Consider the following 25,527-nt stretch of genomic DNA (forward strand, 5'->3'; position numbering starts at 1 on the left):
ATTACCTATCATTAAAATTTGAACAAATTAAAATTTGCAAAATAAATTAATATCTTATTTAATTTCTATTACAGTTCTGTAATACAGGTACTGCAGATATTATTCCCATTTTATACATGAGGGAACCGAGGCAAAGAAAAGTTAAGTAATTTGCCAATGATTCTAAAGCAATTTGCAAAAATTATTTTAATGTTCTCACCCATAAACATTAATTTTATTTTCTTCTGCCTCCCTTGAAAAAAGAAAAATGGATTCCTTGCAACAAACATACACAGTCAAGCAAAATAAAGTTTCATATTGGCCATATCCAAAAATATATGTACCATTTTATGGTATAAAAATATTATTGGATTTGTTGATAGGTACTGCTGCCAATCAGACTTATCAATATGTAGAGATATTTAATAACTAGTTTATCATATGTTGAGTGTACAATCCCATTATAAATAACGACCAATGGACCACAAATGTCATTTTTCACCAATCTTTTCTAGGACAAGGCAAGATAGAGGGCAGAAGAATATATAAAATATACATTTCAAAGAACTGTTAGTAGAAGAGGAAGATTTATATAAGAAAACATTGTACATTGATCAGTAGATACCAGAGGCTCTGTTCTAGAATTTACAACTAGCCAGGAAATGTTCACCCTGAGTAAATAAAGCTGAGTCAGAAATTTTTCACAATTAAGCAGTTAATCCCCTGAGTTAAATTTTTGGAGGTCCACAAAAACAAAAAAAGCTTCAGCTGAATATGTGACTTTTTTACCGGAGCCAATAGAAAAAAAAAATTAATGACATCTGCATCTTGAGTCTACCACTTCTCTGTCAGAAAGCTGGTGGCATGGGGGCAGCTAGGTGGCACAGTGGATAAAGCATGAGCCCTGGATTCAGGAGAACCTGAGTTCAAATCCGACGTGAGACACTTAACACTAGCTGTGTGACCCTGGGCAAGGTATTTAACCCTCATTGCCCTGCAGAAAAAAAAAAAAGTTGGTGGCACACATCATCATCATCAGTCCCCTGGAATTATAGTTGTTAATTGCATTAGAGTTCCTAAGTCATTCAGTTTGTATTTATAATACTGTTATTGTATATATTGTTTTTCTGATTCTCCTCTCCTTACTTTAGGTTTTTTTGAAACTGCTCCTTTAATCATTTCTTATAGAACCACAGTATTCTATTGCATTCATATACCTAATTTGCTCAACCACCCCAAATTGATGTGTACCCCCCTAGTTTCCAGTTCTTTGTGACTACTAACTAAACCTCATTAAATATTTTTGTATATTTGGATCTTTCTCTCTTTAATCTCTTTGGGGTATAGATTTAGTAGTGGTATTGATGAGTCAAAGGATATGCACAAATTAGGAACTTTTTGAACACAGTTCCAAATTGCTAACAGCTAATAAATGTGAGAGTTGGTTATCAAACATGTGTTTTTCCTAACTCCAAGTCCAGAACTCTACAATATCCCACTCTCTCTTTTTTTTTTTGATGAGGCAATTGGGGTCAAGTGACTTGCCTAGGGTCACACAGGTAGTAATTGTTAAGTGTCTAAGGCTGGATTTGAACTCAGGTCCTCCTGAATCTAGGGCCGATGCTCTATCCACTGTGCCCCCTAGCTGCCCCAATATCCCACTCTCTTTATAATTGTCAGTGTCTTAAGAGAATAAGATTTAATTCACTTACTAATATTACTCTTTTTGGGAAAAAACAATTACATGTGTATATATGTAAATATTTGAATCTTTATGTCCTATAACCTCTCCATCTACTATAAAATTTTTCCATGTCTTCCCACAAATACTACATAGAAGGTATTCCTATTGCAAAGACTAATCCAGTTCAACAAGAGCATGTCAATGGATTATAGGGGGCAGCTAGGTGGCACAGTGGATAAAGCACCAGCCCTGGATTCAGGAGTACCTGAGTTCAAATCCGGCCTCAAACACTTGACACTTACTAGCTGTGTGACCCTGGGCAAGTCACTTAACCCCCATTGCCCCACAAAAAAAAAAAAACAAAACAAAAAAAAAAAAAAAAAGGAGATTATATAAAATAATACTAAAAATGTAGAGTGATAACAAATTGTGGAGATTCTTGAATGCCAAGCAAAGAAAATTATATTTTAATGAGCAGGCAATGGAAAGCCACTGGAAATTTCTGAGCAGATGCTATCATTAATGTAATAAATTAATTTCACAGATCTAGAGTTAAAAGGCTCTTCAGAGGCCATTTGTTCTACCTTCCTTGTTTTAGGAGGGAAGAGATTATTAGAAAATTATCAGAAATCATCCAGGAAGGACCTATAGTAAAATTGTGGCAGTGAGAATAGAAAATATAAAGGATGGAGCAGCTAGGTGGTGCAGTGGATAGAGCACTGGGTCTGAATTCAGGAGGACCTGAGTTCAAATCCAGCCTCAGACACTTCACACTTACTAACTGTGTGACCCTGGGCAAGTCACTTAGCCCTCATTGTCCTGCCAAAAAAAGAAAAAGAAAGAAAGAAAAAAGAAAAAGAAAATATAAGGAATATTGTAAGGATTTTGTGGAGGAGCATTCAGTCTCCATCTGAAAGGCCCTTTATTTTAGATAAAGAGCCAATATGACCAGTAAAATTAAGGAATTTTCTGAATTAATAAGGAGATTGGAAAGCAGAACAGAAATGTAGGGATGAAGGTCAGTAGAAAAGTTAATCCTAAATGACACCATTCTAGAAAGGGACTGAAATGGGGGGAAGTGAGGGAGAGGAGACTGAGATCATACATAGGAGGCAAACTATTTTTCACAGGCTGACACATGCCTTCCATTTTCTATTGTTTTGTGATGATAGTTTATTTTAAAAGGTCAGGCAGAAGCTGTTGTAATTTCATTCAGTATCATCTTTTCACCATTAACCTTTCTTGAAATTTAATGTTGCTTTTGGCCTTTATTTTAAGCAACTGGAGGTTGTGTAAGGTACTAGAGAAAAGACTGTGGAATTTTGAGTTCAGAAGACATAAATTCAAATCCCAGCTCTTCCACTTATTACATATGTAACCCAGGGCAAGTTACTTAAACACTCTGTGCCTCATTTCTTCATAAATAATAAAAATGAGGGTTTTGGACAGAATCACCACTAATCCCTTTTTCAGCTCTATAAGCCTTAGTAGAAGAGATAGACCTCTTTTGGCATATGGACCAAACAGCAAGATTTATGTTTTTTAAAAGGAAAAGAAAGGCTTCTACACACCTCATCATCAGACTGCAAAGCATTGTTTTTCTCTATATGGAAAGGGCATTTCCTAGAGACATTTGTTTTATCTTTTTAACTCCCTCTTCCTTGGATTGAAGCAACTCTTTGGCTTAGGGTTAGAAATTCTTTCTAATTCCAGTCAGCTTCATATAGGGATCCTTTTTCTCAGTACTATTTTGGAGTGGAGTGAGGGTCTACAAAAGAAGACCAGCTGGATTCTGTGGATCCGAGATCCCTTTTTCTTCCCATCAGGCCACAAGTCCCATGCAAATGAATGGGGAAGGAAGAATAAAAGGAGCTGGCTGGGAATGCTGTAAAGATATTTTTGTTGATATTAAAGCATTTGTTCCAAATTTTATGTATATATAGGTGTCAATGAGTCTATTGAGACTTTGAGCTGCTCTACATTTATTTATAACATGTCACAACAGTTTGACTAATCTTAATAATTATGAATACTCCAGAAAGTTTGGTTAGCATTTGACAATAGCAAAATAGAACTACACTCCTGTTGTGGAATTTCCCTAAACATAACTGAACTTTTCAAAGCCAATTTATATAGTAAATCAGGGTAGAATGTTGGCAATAAATAAAATAATCCTCTGACATCTGTTGATTTAGAATATTCAGATTTAGCAACTAGGAACTCATCTTCATATTATTCTGCCTTATTTGTCTTTTAACCTTGTGGAATTCAATAGCATTATTTCTACTATTTGTAGCCCCTTTTTCCCCTTGCAATGTTTACTTTCTGCTTTTTTATCCTAATCCGGAAATCTGGTACAATTTCAATTAACAACTCTCAGGTTACTTTATCATTGCAGTTGAGATCATTAAAATATTTACTATCTTTCTCTACAGTTTACCCTTCAAGTGAAGTTAGTCAATACAATTGCAGAATTATACCAAAAGACGAAACAATGGAACAGAAAGATAGGTAAGCATTGGGATAATTCAGTGTTCAGAAAAAAAAATGTAATTGAACTCTTAATTGTTTAATGTGTGTAGCATCCTAGAAAGTGAAAACAACGATATGTTATCAAAAGAGTCGAGATTGTTTCTAATTATAGAATCATAGCATTGAAAACGACTGAAAAATTACTTCCAAACAATGCAGAAATCTCCACATCTCTGACACATCATTCAGCCTCTTCATAAACATTTATAGCAGTGACATCACATTTCTCTTTTAGACTATTCAATTTTTAGAAATCTTTTTCATGTTGACCCTAAATGTCTTCTTCTAAATTTCATTCTTTCCTCCTGCTTCAAACTTCTATAACTGCACAGACTAACGCTAACCTTTTTCACAGGACAGTTTTTCTAATTTTTGAAAACACTGCTATATTGCCTCTAAGCCTTCTCTCTTACAGGCAAAACAACACCAGTTCCAAAAGGATTGTTACATACTTTGCTTCAATCGCCATCATCTTTTGGATGCATTCATCAATGACTCTTTTAAAATGTGAGCCCTAGGGGCAGCTAGGTGGTGCAGTGGATAGAGCACTGGCCCTGGAGTCAGGAGTACCTGAGTTCAAATCTGGCCTCAGACACTTAACACTTACTAGCTGTGTGACCCTGGGCAAGTCACTTAACCCCAATTGCCTCACTAAAAAAAAAAATTTAAAAAAAAATGTGAGCCCAGAACACTCTGGTCTTAGGAAGTACAAGACTACCATATCTTCATCTTCTTGGAAGGCATGCTCTCTTAACACTATCCTATCTTTTTCTAATAATAAAAATTTTTATTTATAGTTTTGGGTTCCAATTTTTATCCCTCTTTCCCTCCCTCCCCTCCACCCTCTCTGAGGAGGCAAACAATCAGATATGGGTTATACATGTATAATTATGCAAATTATTACCAAATTTGTCATTTTGTACAAGAAAACCTGATTAAAAGAAAAAAAGATAAAAGAAAGTGAAAAATAGCATGCTTAGGGGCAGCTAGATGGTGCAGTGGTTAAAGCGCTGGCCCTGGATTCAGGAGTACCTGAGTTCAAATCTGGCCTCAGACACTTAACACTTACTAGCTGTGTGACCCTGGGCAAGTCACTTAACCCCCATTGTCCCGCAAAAAAAAAAAAATAGCATGCTTCAGTATGTTCCCTCAATATCTGTTCTTTCTTTGGAGGTGAATAGTATGTTTCATTAATAGTCCTTTGGGATTGTCTTGGATTATATTGTTGAGAATAGTCAAGTCATTCATAGTTCTTCATCAAACAATGTTGCTGTCTCTGTGTACAATGTTCTCTTGGTTCTGCTCACTTCACAATACATCATTTTATATATGTCTTTCCAGGCCTTTCTGAAGTCATCATGCTTGTCATTTCTTATAGCACTATAATATTCCGTCACCATCATATGCCATTGTTTAGCCATTCCCCAATTGATGGGCATTCTTTTGATTTACAATTCTTAGCCACCACAAAAAGAGCTGCTATAAATATTTTGTACAATTAGGTCTTTTTCTCTTTCTGGGGATGTCTTTGGAATATAAGCCTAGCAGTGGCATTGCTGGATCAAAGGGTAAGGGTTCTATAGCCCTTTGGGCATAGTTCCCAATTATTCTCCAAAATGGTGGTATCTTTTCACAACTCCACCAACAGTGGATTTGCATCCCAGCTTTCCCACATCCCCTCCAACATCCAATATTTTTCATTTTTATCATATTTGCCAATCTGATAGGTATGAGGTGATACCTCAGAATTGTGGATACTGTATTTAAATATGCAACCTAATAACATTTTTTCATAATTTTTTTTACACTGTTGACCCGGATTCACAATGACCCATCAGTCAAGTCAGTTTTCCTACCCTTCATTCATGTAGCTTATATTTTGAAACCATCTGTAAAACTTTGAATTCATCTCTCTTTTTTGTTTCACCCTAGATATTTTAAATCTTTATTTTGTTAATTAGTATATTAATTATGCTTTCTCTTTCTGTGTCAATCACGATTTTGATAAGCATGATTTCTATGTATTCATCCGTGTTACTGATAAACGTGCTGAAAATTTTAATATCAAAGACATAGCCTCCAACATAATAGTAGAAATACGAGTAGTCATTTAGCTACTCAGAGTAAGCTTCTTTAATAGGTAGAAATTTACCTGAATATCTAATTTACTTTTCTCCAACTTGAATGCAAAGATTTAGATTCTTGTTTAGATGCCTCTGTATGGGGCAACATTGACCTAGAATGTAGGTAATTAAAAGTGCAGAAAGGAAGGAATGAATGAATCCAAGAATGGACTAGAGAAGTGATAATCCCACTGGATTCTGATCTGTCAAGACTCCATCTGTTGTGCCAGGTCTTGGTGCATAAATTGGAGAGTGTTCAGAGGATATTGGCAAGATCATACCATATAAGGCTTGACTGATGGAAATAGTGATGTTTACCCTGGAGAAGTAAAGACTTGTATGGTGGATCATAGGGAGATTTGAGTTATCGTTATATATTTGAAGAGATGCTTCAGGGAAGAGAGTTGAGATTCATTCTGTTTTACTCCAGCTGGGAAAAACTAGGAATAACTGGGAAGACATTATAAAGAGGCTAATTTAAGCTAGTTCCTAGAGAATTTTTTTTTCCTAACAAACAGAGCTATCCTAAAGTAGAATAGCCTGCCTCTGTAGATAGTGGGCTGTCCTTTACTGTTTGGTGATTTTAAAAGTTTGGAGAGACAGTTTCTGGATAATTTAATAATTTTGTAAATAAGGCCTGCACATTATTAATAAAAGGATGATTGTTTGGCCATCTCTCTTAGACCACAGAAAATAATGCTCGCAGGTTCACAGTTTATATACCCTTCAAAGAGTCATTGTTCCTGAGGGTTAGCAATCAACTCTGATTGCATAATTCAGTAGGGGGCAGCTAGTTGGAGCAGTGGATAGAGCACCAGCCCTGGAATCAGGAGGACCTGAGTTCAAATCCGGCCCTGGTCACTTGACACTTACTAGTTGTGTGACCTTGGGCAAGTCAATTAACCCTCATTGCCCCACAAAAACAACACAAAAAAATAATTCAGTAGGAGATAAGCTTTAGTAAAATGAGGCTTTGGGGGTGACTTGTGACACCCAAATCTTAGGTGGGGGTCCTTAGTTATTCCTCTGTAAAGAATTACACTCTCACACACAGTCCAATTAAAATTAAAATGGTCTTTTATTTGGGCACTAGTGAAAGTGACTGAGGGATAAGTCAAAGACCACTCCTGGGAAGGAGATGACTTGGAAATATCTTCCTCACAGAATAGAAGGAAGGCAAAAGCTTTTACAGAGGATAGATTGGGTGTCCACCTGAAAATGGAAAGTTCGTTTTGGGGGTGTGGTGGGGAAAGATTCCTGAGAGTCAGGGAATTTTTTTTTTTTTTTGCAATGATAGTACAGATCTCTGGAGTTATCTCTGTCTCCTAGCTCCGGTAGCAGCCACATGTAACTGACTTTCTTGCTGTAGAATTTTATCTCCCCTTACTTCTTAGATGTGTCCACCCTGATATCTAATTGGCCAGTTTACACTTTAATAGTCCCTTAATTCCTCAATATGTCTGTCCCGTTATTTGGTCATCTTTGGTTTTTCTTCTCACAATAGAAGCCCACATCAACAGATTAAACGTCTAATTTAAATACCTATTTAATTATGAAGTTCTTCACACTGTCCTAAATTTCTAGTCTAAATGAATATCTGAATGTGTGATTGTTGAGAATCTAAACATAGGATCTAATTTAGAAGTGAAGTATGGAAGAAAAATGTCCTTTAAGTCCTTGAGTTGTGTTAGTAGGAATAACCTGATGCAAATGAGGACTAAGTTCTGGTAGGACGTCCTAAAGAAGTTTTATGAAAACTTGGTGCTTGAACCTTTTCCTGTTATCCTACCTGGAAACAGCATATGAATTGGATTATAAAATTATGATTGGATTATGGAATATGGATTGAATGTGCATATATATACGTAGTTATACAGATCAACATGTGTGTATGTATTTATCTTTTCTTCTACCATTTAATTCTTCCTTAATAAAGTCATTTAATTATATTATTCTTCATAGCTCCTCATTGGATATGTGCTTCAACCTGCTTATTTCTCCATTGCCCTTTATGTGATGCTTACTTTTAGTTAAATGCTACCTTGTTAGAGATACATGAACTATCCTGCTATGAACCCTGTGGAGTTCTTGTTTTTCATTTAGCAGATTCTGAATTTCCCTATGATTTTCATCAAATGAGTCTTGATATTTGAGAGTGTTCTGGCCCAGATGAGTAATTAAGGTGCCGTACATCAAATCTCTAAAGACTGCGCATTCCTTTTCTGTTCCACTGTTGCCAACCATGTGTTGGCTCAGTTTCCAAGTTAGCAATAAACTGTTCCTACTTGGAGAAGTGCTCTAATCTGCTGACATTAAGTTTTCTGGTAGTTGTCTTGCCTTCAGGCCACCACTTTTGTTGAATGTGGATATTGTAAGAGGCTAAAATTAGAAAGCTTCAGGCATGCCCCGGCATGCAAGCCTTCAGCGTCAAGCCGAGCTCCCTCTGCCCAATTGGGGATATGCATGGAGAACCTGGGCACATCCCAGGTCCCTCTGCCCAGCCCCTGGCTCTGGTCAAGTCCTGCACAGAGGCTCCATGCTCCAGCCAGCCTTAGGCATGGCCCCTAGGGGTGCCAGCCTGAGTTTCATGTGAGAAAAGTTTTCTTTTTTTTTAACCTGGGAGTTAGAGACAGGGCAGAAAGAGAGAGAGTGGGGGCTACTGAGGAAGGAGGAGTGACCAGGTAGGGGGCGACTGAGAAAGGAGCCAGGGGAAGACAGTAGACGAGAGCAGGAGGCAAACTGGTCTGAGGGAGCATGACTATAGAAGGAGCAGGGGACAGACACCCAGGGGATAGACAGGTCTTATAACTTGCTTTTTTTTTTTTTGTTTTTATCTCTAAATTGGTTCTTATCAATAAACCCTGGGTTTTTTTAAACTTTTATTGAAAGGAGGCTTTTTTTCTTGTTAGTCTGGGAGAAGCAGTTGGGGAGGGGGCGGGCCCTTACAGATTGGGTCCCTGTAAGGGTCTTGACGAACCTGGGGGATCTTTTAAATGCCCCCTTACAAATTGAAAGCTCCAGCCAGCCAGGTAGGAGTTTACAGATTGGTGAGGCAGCTAAAAGCTTACAGATGCCAAACCAGCTATAGTTTTACAATATTTATCTTGGAGAGAATAAGTCTTAGATCAGTCTAGCACTCTATGCCACACATCACCTTTGTCACTCTGCTATCCTGTCCATCTCTTCTTCTTACACTGACAGTCTGTTAAATGCCAATGTTTACTGCAAGGATACATCAGTGAAGTTTTATTGTATTTAGGTCAATGGAAGACAATGTTGGTGATGAAAATCTCACGAGATACACAAGTCTTCAGTAGTAAGCAACCCTTGCTATTGCTGTTTCCAACACTGTTCTTCCCAAGGACTCCCTGTCATGTCTGCTAGCATGTGCCTACTCTTGCATTCAAGTCATCCACAATTATAAGCTTGTCCTCTTTTGGCACATTGATGTTGAGGGCCTCCAGGTCTTCATATCATTTTTCTTTGACCTCATCAGGGTTCATCATGGTGGGAGCATAGACACTGATTAATGATGGTGGTTTGGACCTTTCCTATAAGTGGCAATAACATTGCCATGAGTCTGTTGTTCACTCCTTTTGGTATGCATACAAGCTTGTTAACTAGATTAGTTTTGATTACAAAACCTACACCAGCTTCATGGCACTTCCCTTCACTGAAGCCACTCAAAAAAAACATGTATCTAGCTCTGATTTTTGGTAAGCTGGCTTTCATTTGCCAGCCTTGTTTCAATCAGGGCTGCTATTTGGAAGCAATACCTGATTAATTCTCTTGGAACAAGAGATGTTCGTCTTTCAGGTCTACTGGATTTTGTGTTGTCTGTAAGTGTGCACACAACCTGTGGACCAATAGTGATTGGAATCATCTTTGCAAAAGTTTTTGTATGTTTTTTGTGTTTTGCTTGCAGAGTGGGGTTCCTACCTGCCACAGTAAGCAGGCCAGGGTTGGATGTTTAAAGAATTAATTGTTTGAGGTTTTTATGACCCCATCATTTGGCTACAATTTTAAAAACCCAGGGCACACTGGCCTGGGGCTCAGGTGCAGCACCTCCGCAAACAGCATGGGGTTCCACCCACTGATTGTAGCCATTGCCATGGAGCTGGCACCTCACGTCATCACCACTCCCTGATGCCTACATGGGCCTGGCAAAATTATAATGACTGGAAGCCCAGTAAGGGCAGTCTTGTGACTGTCAGTCAGAGCTGCCAGCCAATTGGCTTGGGGTTGTGTGTGGTCAGCCTGGGTCTTCTGGGAAGAAGGGAGGTTTTTCTCCATTCTAGTTTGAAGCTGGAAGGCGATAGGACATAGCCATGTGTATTCTCAGCTGATTCCTGGGTGGTGGTGTTTATTCAGGCTGTATCATTTTCCTTCCTCCATTTTATTTCCTTTCCCTTACTGATCTTGCTTGTGTTTTTTTTAAGTTCATTCTTGTTACTAAATCCCATTCTGTTTTAAGGGAGGCTGTCAGTCTCCTTCCTTGCCCCAATATTGTGGTGAGCTGCATAGCTAACATTTCCCAATTAAAAATTAGTCCCTACAGGTGAAACAGAAAACTTTTAGGGCATCTTTCTGGCCCCTTCCTCATGCCAGGGGATGAGCAGTGAGGTCCTTTAAAAAGGCTTTTTAGATACCACAACCCTATTGCCTGGGCCACCTGTGTGCAGGATTGTGACTACAACTCCCAATGTGTCTATACCTGTTGCTTCAGCACTTGCCTGTCACTACAGGGTGATAGGTAGTAAGCTTCCACCAGTCTCGGACAACCATGGATCCACGCCTTGAAGAGCCACAGGGCACAGTGTGGCTGTGCAGTCTGATATGGGAGCCACGGCTCCTGCTGCAACAAGGACATCGGAAAACTGCGCTCTCTGTTGCCTATTGGTTCCTGTGTCTCATTCGTTTTTCTTCCTCCCGAGCTTGAAGGCCCATCTCAGCTGTGCACAAGCTGCTCTTGAGTACTGAACTTCATCAGGTGTGGTCCTTGGCCATCTCCTCCCAGCTGCCGGTGTCTATTCCCAGAGCCCTCAAGTCTCACTTGCATACATCTCTGTAGCAAAGCTGGGGGCGTCCAGCAGGTTTTTGGCCTGAGGCTAACTCATCATAGAGTAGGTCTTTAGGAATGCTCTTGCATGTAGATGCTCGGAAGCTGCTCATGTTGCAGCACTTCTGTGTTGGTGATCCTATCTGACCAAGATATGCCAAGTATGCACCAAAGGCAGTGCATGTGGAAGCTGTTAAGCTTCTTCTCTTGTCTAGTGTATGTAATCCATGTTTCGCTGCCATACAGCAAGGTACTCAGGACACATGCTCTATAGATGGCAAATTTGATTCGTCTTGTCAGTTTACTGTTTGCCCAGACATGCTTGGCAAGCTTAGCCATAGTTGAAGTAGCTTTCCCAATCCTCTGATTGATCTCAGAATCAAGTGACAAATTGTCACTGACAATAGAGCCAAGATATGAGAATTGGTTACGACATCCAGATGTGTATCAATGCAGATGACATAGCACTCTGACACATGACTTTCGTCTTTTTAAGATTTATGATTAGGCCAAAGTCTGTGCAAGCTTGGAAGATAGATAAAAATGGTAAAAGCTGACGTATTTTGATTCATGTATAAATTAAATTTAAATGAGGCAGAGTTGTGAGACATTGTTGGCCTCACACTCTCTTACAGAATCATCAGAGTCCAGTGGCAAGAAAAAGTCAAGACAACTGGTGATGGCTCAGGATGTAGTAGATAACCTTGGCATCTTCGAAGTCTGACCAAGTTCTAAGTGCTCCACGGTGCCTACTTCAGAAGCCTTCGTGGCCATTGGAACAAATTGTTCCCATCTACTCATTCCATCAGTTGAATTCTTCACTTGCTAAGGCTAGATACCCCCTAACACAATGAAGGACAAGAGTCGTTGGTTCTCTTTAACCTGGTTTAGCCTGTCTGCCAAAACAGTTTACTGGTGTGTGGATTCTGTACATGACACAGCTTCTTGGAGCCATGGGTGGGAGTTGGGTGAATCAAGTGGACACAAAATGTGGAAAACAGCCCTGAAAAGGGCTTGGCAACCTTCACACCAGAAGTACTATTCTTCCTTGAACACACCCCACACTCCAGAATCATAGTAGGAGAAACAAGAATTGCTTGAGAAACAAAATCTTCAGAGAGCATTGAGGGAGATATTTAAGAAAAACAGAGTACCTAGGGAGAGGATTGGTTCTGTTATGTGGATTTTAAGGAAAGAAAACAAAGAGAAAGCAAAAGGAATTCACTAGTGTGGAATAGAGGAAAAATGAGGTGGAAGTTGCTATTTCTCATAATTAGAATTTATGAGAGGAAGAGCAAAGAAACATGGGGGAAGGGTGTTCTGGAACAGACAAATGATGGTTGAATACACACACAAACAATTTGATATAGAAAAATATCAAACAACAGGAAAACAGTCAGGGTTAGGGAGAGGAACATGAAAGAGGGAAGATAATACCAGGGAAGTAATGAGAAAAAATAATTTTATTTACTTTTCTTTCCTATTTACTTTTCTTTATTTTTGACCGTTTTTTTTAAATCTCATTTTATTCATTACTTAAGAAATAAAACAAGCATTTCCATACCATAATAGGGGGAAAAAGATGATTGGACATGAAACTGCATATCAAATATGTACAACTTGTCATTCCTTTTAAATATATAATAAGGTTATCATGTAAGTTTCTTTTCCCCCACCCAACTTCATTGTAGAGATGGCTACCATTAGACACAAATATGTATGTATGTATGTATGTGCATATTTGTGTGTGTGTGTGTATGTGTGTGTAAAATCATTCTATACATACTTCTGTTTATCATTTCTTTCTCTGGATGCAGATAGCATCTTCCTTCATATGTACTTTGCAGTTAATTTGAGTATTTATAATAGTCAAAATGACTTGTCACTCAAAGCTGTTCTTAAATCAATATTGCTATTACTGAATACAATATTCTCTTGTTTCTGTTCATTTTGCTCTTCATTATTTTGTGCAAGTCTAACCATGTTTTGCTAAGATCATCAAGGTCATAATTTCTTATAGCACCATAATCACAGTCATATACCAAAACTTGTTCAGACATTCCCCAGTTGATGGGCATCCCCTCAATTTCCAGGTCTTTGCCACCAGAAAGAGAGCTGCTATAAACATTTTAGAACATATAGTTCTTTTTCTTTTTCCCTAATCATGTTTAGAAACAGACTGGGTAGTGGTATTGCTGGATCAATTACTGCAGGTTGTTTTCCAAAATAGTTGGATCAGTTCACAGATCCATCAACAGTGAATTAGTGTCCCAGTTTTTCCATATCCGCTCCACCATTTGTTACTTTTCCCTTCAACCATTTTAGCCAATCTTATAGGTATAAAATGATATCTCAAGGTTCTTTTTATTTGCATTTCTCTAATCAATAATGATTTTGATGGGGGCAGCTAGGTGGCACAGTGGATAAAGAACCGGCCCTGGATTCAGGAGTACCTGAGTTCAAATCCGGCCTCAGACACTTAACACTTACTAGTGTGTGACCCTGGGCAAGTCACTTAACCCCCATTGCCCCGCCAAAAAAAAAAAATTATTTTGAGCATTTTTTCTAGGGCTATAAATTGTTTTGATTTCTTCATGCAAAAACTGATCATTTATATCCTTTGACCATTTATCAATTGGGGAATGACTCATATTTCTATAGATTTGACAAAGTTCTTTATATATTTGAGATATGAGACCTTTATCTTAGAAACTGCTTATAAAATGTTCCTCAATTTTCTGCTTTCCTTATGATCTTGGCTACATTTTTTTTATTTGTACAAAACCTTTTTAATTTAATGTAATAAAAATTATCCATTTTATACTTCACACTTCACTCTACCTCTTGTTTAGTCATAAATTGTTCACCTATCCATAAGTCTGATAAGTAATATATTCCATGTTCTTCAAATTTTCACGTAATATCTCTTTTTATATGTAAGTCAAGTATCGATTTTTACCTTATTTTAGTAAATGGTGTAAGATATTGGTCTATGCCAAATTTCTGCCAGACTGCTTTCCAGTTTTTTCAACAAATTTTTAACAAATAATGAATTCTTATTCCCAAAACGTATGTCTTTACATATGTCAACCACAAAGTTACTATAGTAATTTGCTTCTATAAATTGTACGTCTACTCTGTTCCACTTATATTTCTATTTCTTAGCCAGTAACAGATAATTTTGATAATTACTGCCTTTATAGTTTAAGATCTGTTACTCTTAAACCTCCTTCCTTTACATTTTTTCGTGAGTTCTTTTGATATTCTTGAGCTTTTGTTCTTCCAAATGAATTACATTATTTTTTCTAACTCAGTACATTAATTTTAGGTAATTTAATTGGGATGACATTGAATATATAAATAAATTTAGGTAAAATTGTTATTGTTGACTCTGCTTACCCATGAACAATTAATATTTCTTCAATTATTTAAATCTGATTTTATTTGTATAAAAACTTTTTTATAATTTTTTTCACATAGTTCCTGGGTTTGTTTTGGCAGGTGGCATTTTTATACTCCCAGGTATTTTATACTGTCTAGAGTTCTTTTAAATGGGGCATCTCTTGCTATGTTTTCTTGAATTATTTTGTGGATGATATATAGGAATCCTAATGATTATTATGGATTTACTTTATATCCTGCTACTTTGCTAAAATTATTAATTGCTTCAACTAACTTTTTAGTTGAGTCTTTGGGATTTTCTAAGTATATTATCCTATCATCTGCAAAAAGGATAGTTTTATTACCTCATTTTCCTTTTTCTACTATTATTGATATTGCTAGGATTTCCAATACAATATTGAATAATATTGATTTTACTGGGAAGGCTTCTAGCTTATCCTCAATACAAATAATGCTTGCTAATGATTTTAGGTAAATGCTTTTTTTATCCTTTTAGGGGAAAATCCATTTATCTCTTTGTAAGTGTTTTAATCAAAATGAGTGTTATACTTTATCAAAAGTTTTTTTGCATCTATTGATATAATCATATGATTTTGTTATTTTTATTCTTGATCCAATCAATTATATTAATAGTTTTCTTTATGTTAAACCATCCCTGCATTCCTGGTATAAAGCCCACTTGGTCACAATGTATAACCTTTATAATCTATTGTTGTAATCTTTTTTGCTAGTATTTTATTTAGAATTTTTACATCTATATTCAATAATGAAATTGCAGTCTAATTTTCTTTTTCTGTTTGTACTCTTCCTGGTTTAGGTATCAATACCATATTTGTTTCATAAAAGGAGTTTGATAGGACCCTTCTTTGCCTATTATTTGAAATAATATAACACTAGAATTAGTTGGTCTTTGTTTTTGTTAAAATTCACTTATAAATCCATCTCGTCCTCGCATATTTTTTTCATTAGGAAGCTCATTTATGGCCTGTTCAATTTCTTTTTCTAAAATATTCTATTTAAATAGTTTATTTTCTCTTCTGCTAATCTGGGAAGTTTATATTTTTGTAATAATTTTCCATTTCACTGAAATTGTTAACGTTATTGGCATATAATTTGGCAAAATAACTATAGTTGCCTTGATTTTGTCTTTTTAGTGGTATATTCACCCTTTTCATTTTTAATAGTAGTGATTTGTTTTTCTTTTTTCTCTTTTTTGATCATTTTACCAATTATTTATCTACTTTATTAGTTTTTATTTATTAATTAAATGCATTTTTACACTCAGTTTTATTAATATCCACTTTAGTTTTTAGGATTTTCAATGTAGTGTTTAATTGGGGATTTTCAGTTTGTTCTTTTTCTAGGTTTTCTTTTAATTCTATACCCAATTTATTCCTCTTATCTTTTTCTATTTTATTTATATAAGCAATTAGAGATATAAGCTTTCCTTATTACTTTTGCTGTATCCCATAGATTTTGATATGTTTTTTATTATTGTCATTCTCTTTAATGAAATTGTTGTTTCTCTAATTTGTTCTTTAACCCATTCATTCTTTAAGATTAGATTGTCTAGTCTCCAATTCCCTTTTTAAAGTAAAATTGTGTTTTGTTTCATAATCAACTTTTCTTTTACTTCATTTTAATTCAAACCTGGTAGTTAGGCAATTGTATCTATTTTTTCCTTCTAAATGATAGCAAATAGAGTCTATGTATGACAATGAAGAAAAGAAAGAAAGGAATGATGGTGAGTAAATAGAGCAGTAACTAGCCAGGGAAAGAATATTCCTTTTTTTTCTAAAATTTTTAATAGATTTTTTTCCCAATTACATTTAAAGATAGTTTTCAACATTCATTTTTTATGAAATTTTAAGCTCCAATTTTTCCCCCTCCCTCCTACCTCCCTTCCCTTCACCTTCCCCAAGACAGCAAGCAATCTGATATTGGTTATACATGTACAATCATGTTCAACATATTTCCCCATTAGTCATGTTGTGAAAGAAAAAAAAAACCATGAAAAAAAGTGAAAATAGCATAGTGAAAATAGTCTGTATTCAGACTCCATAGTTGTTTCTCTGGATGTGGATAACATTTTCCATCATAAGTCTTTTGGAATTGGCTTGAATCATTGCATTTCTGAGAATAGCAAAGTCAATCATAGGTGATTATCACACATTGTTCCTCTTACTGTGTACAACATTCTCCTGATCCTGCTCACCTCACTCAGCATCAGGCCATTTAAGTCTTTCCAGATTTTTCTGAAATCTGCCTGCTCAACATTTCTTATAGCACAATAGTATTCTACATACAACAACTTGTTCAGTCATTGCCCAATTGATGGACATTCCCTCAATTTCCATTTCTTTGCCACCACACAAAATTATGCTATAAAGATTTTTGTATATTTTGTAGGCCCTTTTCCTTTTTTATGATCTCTTTGGGATATAAGCCTAGTGGTGTTGTATCCTTTGGGCATAGTTCCAAATTGCTCTCCAGAATGGTTGGATCAGTTCACAATTCAACCCACAATGTATTAGGATCCCAATTTTCCTACATGTTTTCCAACATTTATAATTTTCCTTTTCTGTCATATTAGCCAATCTGATAGGTGTGAGGTGGTGTTTTATTTGGTATTTCTCTAATCAGTAGTGATTTAGAGAATTTTTTCATATGATTATAGATAGTTTTAATTTCTTAATCTGAAAAGTGCCTGTTAACATCCTTTATAAATTGGGAATCCAATTAGTATTTAATCTTTTCTGTGCTCCCTTATTAAATATAATTTATTGCATTGTGATATGATTTATATTCCAAATTTAATACTTATTCATAAATTGTGATGACTCTTGACCACAGAGTAGAGAAACACTATATAATAATCATACATTATAATTTTCTCAAGGTAATCCATCTCTAGAAGGAAAATGTATTTTTAAATAAACTTTGGAAAGGAATAATCTTTATTATATGTGTCCTGATTATTTATTGAAAAATATATTTAGTGTAACAATATGGTCAATGAATTATAAATGTTTGTTGACTGATTACTTATAGCTTAGCTTATGATTCAGTAAAACTCCTATAAATATTATTTAAAATATAAGATATAAAAATATTAATGTGGTATAACTAGTACATTAAAATTTCTAGCAAAACAATGTATTATGCATAATAAAATAGTTAACTACTATACTGATAACTTGGAGTTATCACTTATTTTTCAAAGGAAGAGTAGCATCATTCCATGGACTCATATTATTCTTCAAGATAAAAATAATCATAAAATTGTCTAACAAAGTCATCTCTATTGAAATGCTTTCATTAATCATCAAACAATAAGACAATAAGGAGAGTGAGATCTTGTATGCTCAATAGCTTCAGTCAACATAGTGACCATAAAGGTCTGCTACAGAAAATGGTGAGAGTTTGTCTGCTTTCTTCACTTAACTTCATCAGGATTGCACTTCATATGCAAATATCTGAAGGATCCATGATTTTGTCAGTATAAGAAACTCTCAGTCTGAGAAATTTTTCTAATAATTCCTTCTGCCCTGATCCTAAATGTTAAAGACCACAGGACCTTACCATCTACCCTTTTCTTGACTGTATTATCTTCCCTTCTTAGAATCTGAATTTCTCAAGAACAGAGAATGTTACATTTTTTATTTGTGCTTGCCATGGAGTAAGTGCTTAACAATTGCTTTTTCATTTATTTATTCATTCATTTTTCAGTACGTATCACAACTTCACTGTGACTTATTAAATAAGTCCAAAGAATTGGCTGAGACAACATTGAAGCTGTGACTCTCTCAGCCATACAAGTAATAAGTATCAAAGGTAACAAAGGTATCTTCTGGACTGAAAGCCCAGAACCCTATCCACTAATCAATGCTACCTTTGATACATGTGTAAATTATTTCTATAAAGATTTTATAGAGATGAGAAAGCAGACATATAGGTCAATAGTTACTGATATTTTACTAATTACTTTTTTATGGATAAAAATATGACACAGTTTCTGCCTTCAAACAGATAGTCTACTGTTTCTTGTTCCCCTTTTCTGTGCAATAAAACTAACTCTGCCAGTTCCTCACTCTGAGAATTTGTCATTTAGCTTTATTTAGCTTTGATTTTTTTTCTTCTGACTCCTTTTGTATCAAGAATGTCAATTATACAAAATTATGTTCCTTTAGTAGTATGTCAACTGATTAGTCAGTGAACAAATTTAGCATATTGAATATTTAAAGTTTAATTAAAGTATATAGACAGTCTAAAAACTATGTAATTCTTTTTTTTTCGTTAGTGAGGCAATTGGGGTTAAGTGACTTGCCCAGGGTCACACAGCTAGTAAGTGTTAAGTGTCTGAGGCCAGATTTTAATTCAGGTACTCCTGACTCTAGGGCTGGTGCTCTATCCACTGCGCCACCTAGCTGCCCCCAAACTATGTAATTTTTAACATTAGTGTGTGTATGTATGTGTGTGTGTGTGTTCAATGTGTTCTATGGCCAATAAAAATGATCACCTTATAGTCAGCCTTAGGGTAGTAATTATTTACATACTCAGCTCAATTAATTCTCAGACAACAGGTAGAATATGTCACGAAGGTCAAACCTGATGCTGTTACACATATTTTACACTGGCATAATCTTCAAGAACCTAGAATTATCTTTATTCCACAATGAAATGTCAGAGAAAAGCTTTAGTATGGATTTTTCTATAGACTTTAAAATAAGTTTATTCTTCTGGTTATTGCTTTTTTTTCTCTATTCTTCATTCCTATTATTTCAGTGATTACTTGCTTAATTCAAACACAGAGAAGCACCTTCTTGATGACCTGTGATGTGAAATATCATGTGATATAATATATAGATATAAAAACTAAAAATAAACCCACATTTCTTTTCCAGCCTCGCTTTGGAACAAGAAAAACATTTCTCTATGAAGAAAGAAAAAATCCCAACTGGTGGTGTAAGCATCGTTATATTTTTATTAAATTGCCCACTTATAAGATTATGCATTTTATTAAAAGCTTCGTATAGTTCTCACAAATCTCTAGCACTATTACAATTACCATTTGATCATTCAAATGAAAACAAGTTTTATTTAATTTATAGATATTTTAATAATAGTTTGGAAGAATTATATGCCATTTAGTTATTTTTTATCTCTCATTGATACTAATCCATAATTTAATAACTACTTTTTTGTGGCCACTTTGCATTTAGGTAAAATTTTCCACCATTGTGAAATACCTACAAGCTTTTGGCTGGCTCTGGGTGTGGCTATGTGTTGCTACTTACCTAGGTCAGAATTTAGTAGGCATAGGACAAAATCTATGGCTAACCACCTGGACTAAAGAAGCCAAGCAAGTCAAAGATTCTGTGGAATGGAAACAATTAAGAAATAATAAACTTAATGTCTATGGGTTACTAGGATTGATACAAGGTAGGAACATGTGCGAATGGTTTCTTTTTCACTTACTTTTTCTTGCTTGAAGTATAAGGATTTCCTGCTATATTATCTCAATGAAAAGTGATTTAATAGTGTTCATGTATTTTCTGATATTTATATGCATCTGTTCTACATGATGGAGAGAAGATATGTAACTTAAAAGATGAAAGGAATACATATTGATTTTTGTTTCTATCCTCTTATTTTGCCTTCCTCTGAGACTATAATACTTGTAAGCTTTGCCATCTAACCTTCTCCCACGTTGTCATGAAGAGTCAAGTTGATTATATTTGATAATACAGTAAATAGTTTTCCCATCTGATTAAATTTTTGGAGTCCGGAGAGGCTATAAGTCATGATCTTAGGTGCTGGGAAAATCTACTATAATCAGGTGGCTGGGCCAAGAGCCAATTACTGTACCAAGGGCAAAGTATACAGAGGACAGTCAGTGAGATCAGCTACTCTATGTATAGTCCTGAGAGAAGTTCAAATGACAGTTTTAAAGTATGAGAGCAAGACAGAAGAAACCCATGGTTTTTGTATTGCTGAAATGAAGGGATGGAGCCAAGTAAGGCTGCTTGATGGTGAGTTAAGAGACAATAGTCAGAAAGATCAGTCTAGTCCTAATTCAGGATAGGCAAAGTTAGTTCTGGGAACCGGACAGTGATGCGTGTTCTATAAGGCAATTACTGATATAATATAAAAAGAAGTATATTATTTGGATTCTGAGGGCTAGACTTGGAATCATGAAAACCTGGGTACAAATTCAACCTAATTTACTATTTATCAGCTTTATCATCCTGGGCAAGTTACTGAACTTCTCCGCCCCCATTTCCTCATCTATAAAATAAGAGGTTTGAATTCAGTGGCTTTGAAGGTCTCTTGTAGCTCTAAATCTGTGATCTCATGAGCTATATTTAAATCCTTGCCATGCCATATTTTTTTCTGGACCTGTCTCTTCATCCTTAACATTAAGAGGCTGAATTGCATTATGTCTCGATAGCATCTGGTTCCAAATCTGATGATCCTAAGATATGACTTTAGTCATTCACCTTAATGAATAGGCAGCCAAGGCATGGCGGAGTTGTTAAAATCTTATGTGATTGAAAAAACGTAAGAGAAAAGAACCTTGTTGAAAGAGGCAAATAGAAAAGGCAGGGACTCACCTGAGCTCTCCCTAAAACTTCTCTGAAAACTTTAAATAATGCCCTTAAAGAAATTCTGGAGCAGCATAACCCAAAAAAGAAAGGGGTGGGGGCAGCTAGGTGGTGCAATGGATAGAGCACCAGCCCTGGAGTCAGGAGGACCTGAGTTCAAATCCTGCCTCAGACACTTAACACTTATTAGCTGTGTGACCCTGGGCAAGTCACTTAGCCCCAATTGCCTCACCAAAAGAAAAAAAAAAGCGGTGAAAGAATTTTCCAGTCAAAGACAACTTAGAGACTTGAAAAGAAAGGTCTGTTACACTAGGGTAAGAGTGGAGTGCAGTCCAGTGCAGGCCAAGCCAGCATAGACCAGGAGCAGGCCTTGGGAATTACTGAATCCGCAACTACTACAGCTACTTTCAGAGCTCTAAGTCCACAGATGTTAAGGGGGGGTCAAACAACTGGTCAGAAGGTGATTACAGGGCTCTCTTTTCTGGCATGAGGGGCAGGACTCTGTTGCTTTGCCCATACTCAGATGTGGATTGCATTCCTGGGTGGCAGACCCAGGGCAAGGAGGAAGAGTTCCAAACCAGAGCTTGCAGCCTTAGTGGAGCAGGGAGCCTCACAGTTCCAGGGTAGAAAAAACATGCTTGGGCTCACTCACAAACCAGAGCATAGGCTAGGAGAGTAGTAATCACACATTTCCTTAGATCATACCACTTTGGAAGAACTGAAAACTTACAGGTCCCTAGAAGAATCTCTGAAAACAACTGCACAAAACCCCTGAAATTTATGACAGTGTGTCCTCCAACTTAGAAGCAGAGTCCCAGTTTAACAAAGAGGCAAAAGGCAAGAGGTAGGCTGGAAAAATAAGCAAACAACAGAAAAATTCTGACCATAGAAAGTTACTCTGGTAACAAGGAAGATTAAAAAACACACTCAGAAGAAGACGGCAAAGTCAAAACACCTACATCCAAAGTCTCCAAAAATATATGAATTGGTCTCAGGTCATGGAAGAGCTCAAAAAGGATGTAAAAAATCAAGAGAGGTAGAGGAAAAATTTGGAAGAAAAATGAAATTGTTGCAAGAAAATAATGAAAAAAGAGTCAATAGCTTTGTAAAAGAGGCACAAAAAATACTGAAGAAAATATTCCGTTAAAAAACAACAGACAAAATAGTAAAAGATACACAAGAATCCATTGAAGAAAAGAACACCTTGAAAAGCAGAGTTGGCCAAATGGAAAATAAGGTACAAAAGCCTATTGAAGAAAAGAATTCCTTAAAAACTAGAATTGATTAATTTGATTTAAAAAAAGAAAGAAGAAAACCAAATTACCAGTATCAAAAATGAATGGGGTGGGGCAGCTAGGTGGCGCAGTGGATAAAGCACTGGCTCTGGATTCAGGAGTACCTGAGTTCAAATCCAGCCTCAGACACTTGACACTTACTAGTTGTGTGACCCTGGGCAAGTCACTTAACCCCTATTGCCCCTCAAAAAAAAAATGAATGGGGTGATGTTACCACCAATGAAGTGGAAATTAAAGCAATAATTAGGAATTATTTTGCCCAACTGTATGCCAATAAATTTGACAATCTAAATGAAATGGATAAATATCTACAAAAATACAAACTGGGCAGGTTAACTGAAGAGGAAATAAAATTCTTAAATAAGACCATATTAGAAAAAGAAATTGAACAAGCCATTAATGAACTCCCTAAGAAAAAATCCCCAGGACCAGATGGGTTTACATTTGAATTCTACCAAACATTTAAAGAACAATTAATTCCAACATTATACAAATTATTTGGAAAAATAGGTGAAGGAGTTCTACCAAATTCATTTTATGACACAAATATGGTGGTGATACCAAAACCAGGCAGAACAAAACCAAAGAAAGAAAATTATAGACCAATCTCCCATTCCTAATAAAAACACTAGAGAGCTTAGGAATAGGTGGGGCTTTCCTTAAAATAATAAGCAGTATCTACCTAAAACCATCAGGAAGCATTATATGTAATGGAGAAAAGTTAGAGGCCTTCCCAATAAGATCAGGGGTGAAACAGGGAAGTCCATTACCACCTCTATTATTTAATATTGTACTAGAAATGTTAGTGTTAGCAATAAGAGAAGAAAAAGGAATTAAAGGAATTAGAATGGGCAAGGAGGAAACAAAACTATCACTCTTTGCAGATTATATGATGGTATACTTAGAGAATCCTAGAGAATCAACTCAAAAATTACTTGAAACAATTAACAACTTTAGCAAAGTAGCAGGATATAAAATAAATCCACATAAATCATCAGCATTTCTATACATGACCAACAAAGCTCAACAGCAAGAGATAGAAAGAAAAATTCCATTTAAAGTAATGGTAGATAATATAAAATACTTGGGAGTCTACTTGCCAAGACAAACCCAGGAACTCTATGAAAACACTTTTCACACAAATCAAATCATATCTAAATAATTGGAAAGATATCAATTGCTCATGGATAGGCAGAGCTAATATAGTAAAAATGGCAATTCTACCAAAATTAATATACTTATTCAGTGCCATACCAATCAGACTACCTAAAAATTATTTTATAGAGCTAGAAAAAACAATAACAAAATTCATCTGGAAAAACAAAAAGTCAAGAATATCAAGGGAAATAATGAAAAAAAATTCACCTGAAGGTGGGTTAACTGTACCAAATCTGGAGCTTTACTATAAAGCGGCAGTCATCAAAACTATCTGGTACTGGCTAAGAAATAGAGTGGAGGATCAATGAAATAGGCTAGGCACAGGAGACACAGTAGTAAATGACATTAGTAATGTAGTGTTTGATAAACCCAAAGACTCCAGCTTCTGGGATAGGAGCTCAGTATTTGACTAAAACTGCTGGGAAAACTGGAAGATAGTTTGGCAGAAATTAGGCATAGACCAACATCTTACACCTTATACTAAAATAAGGTCAAAATGGGTACATGATTTAGACATAAGAGGTGATACCATAGGTAAATTAGGAGAGGAAGGAATAGTTTACCTCTCAGATCTTTGGAAAGGAGAACAGTTTATGACCAAACAAGAGATAGAGAATATTACGAAATGCAAAATAGATGGTTCTGATTACATTAAATTAAAAAGCTTTTGTACAAAAAGAAGCAACGCATCCAAAATTAGAAGGGATGCAGAAAGCTGGGAAACAATTTTTATAGCCAGTACTTCTGATAAAGGCCTCGTTTCTAAAATATATTGGGAATTAAATCAAATGTATAAGAATCCAAGTCATTCCCCAATTGAGAAATGGTCAAAGGATATGAACAGGCAGTTTTCTGATGAAGAAATCAAAGCTATCTATTTCCATGTGAAAAAATGCTCTAAATCACTATTGATTAGAGAGATGCAAATTAAAACAACTCTGAGGTACCACCTGACACCTGTCAGATTGGCTAATATGACAAAAAAGGAAAATAATAAATGTTGGAGAAGCTGTGGAAAAATTGGAACACTAATGCATTGTTGGTGGAGCTGTGAATTGATCCAACCATTCTGGAGAGCAATCTGGAATTATGCCCAAAGGGCTATAAAGCTGTGCATACCCTTTGACCCAGCAATTCCACTTTTTTTTTAATGTATAAGGTATTTTATTTTTTCCGTTACATGTAAAGATAGTTCTCAACTTTTGTTTATACAAGCTTTACAATTTCAGATTTTTCTCCCTCCCTCCCCTCCCTCCCCCCTCCCCTAGACAGCAGGTAATCTGATATAGGTTATGTCTATATATCTCTATACATATAGATATAGATATATACACACACATATATATACACATAATAACATTAATCCTATTTCTGCATTAATCCTGTTACAAGAGAAAAAATCCGAGCAGTGATGCAAAACCTCAAAATAGAAAAAAAAAAAAAACCAACAGCACCCAAAACAAAAGAAATAATATGGTTCAATCAGCATCTATACTCCACAGTTCTTTCTTTCTTTTTTTTTCTTGGATTTGGAGATCCTCTTCTATCATGAGTTCCCTGGAACTCTTCTGTACCATTGCATTGGTGAGAAGAATATAGTCCGTCACAGTAGGTCAACACTCAATGTTGATGATACTGTGTACAATGTTCTTCTGGTTCTGCTCATCTCACTCATCATCAGCTCACGTAA

General features: G+C 35.9%; 1 protein-coding gene across 1 annotated transcript in view; it reads left to right on the forward strand.

The window, feature by feature from the left end:
• The window catches only part of LOC122747427 (multidrug resistance-associated protein 1-like), a 162,481-nt gene that overhangs the window by 108,887 nt on the left and 28,067 nt on the right, over positions 1-25,527 (forward strand). The window contains exons 19-21 of the mRNA XM_043993451.1: positions 4,099-4,174; positions 19,684-19,744; positions 20,002-20,221. Coding sequence (XP_043849386.1) covers positions 4,099-4,174; positions 19,684-19,744; positions 20,002-20,221 — 357 coding nt within the window. The remainder of the gene's footprint in view (positions 1-4,098; positions 4,175-19,683; positions 19,745-20,001; positions 20,222-25,527) is intronic.

Source organism: Dromiciops gliroides, chromosome 3 (assembly GCF_019393635.1).
Source record: "Dromiciops gliroides isolate mDroGli1 chromosome 3, mDroGli1.pri, whole genome shotgun sequence".
Classification (NCBI taxonomy): Eukaryota; Metazoa; Chordata; class Mammalia; order Microbiotheria; family Microbiotheriidae; genus Dromiciops; species Dromiciops gliroides.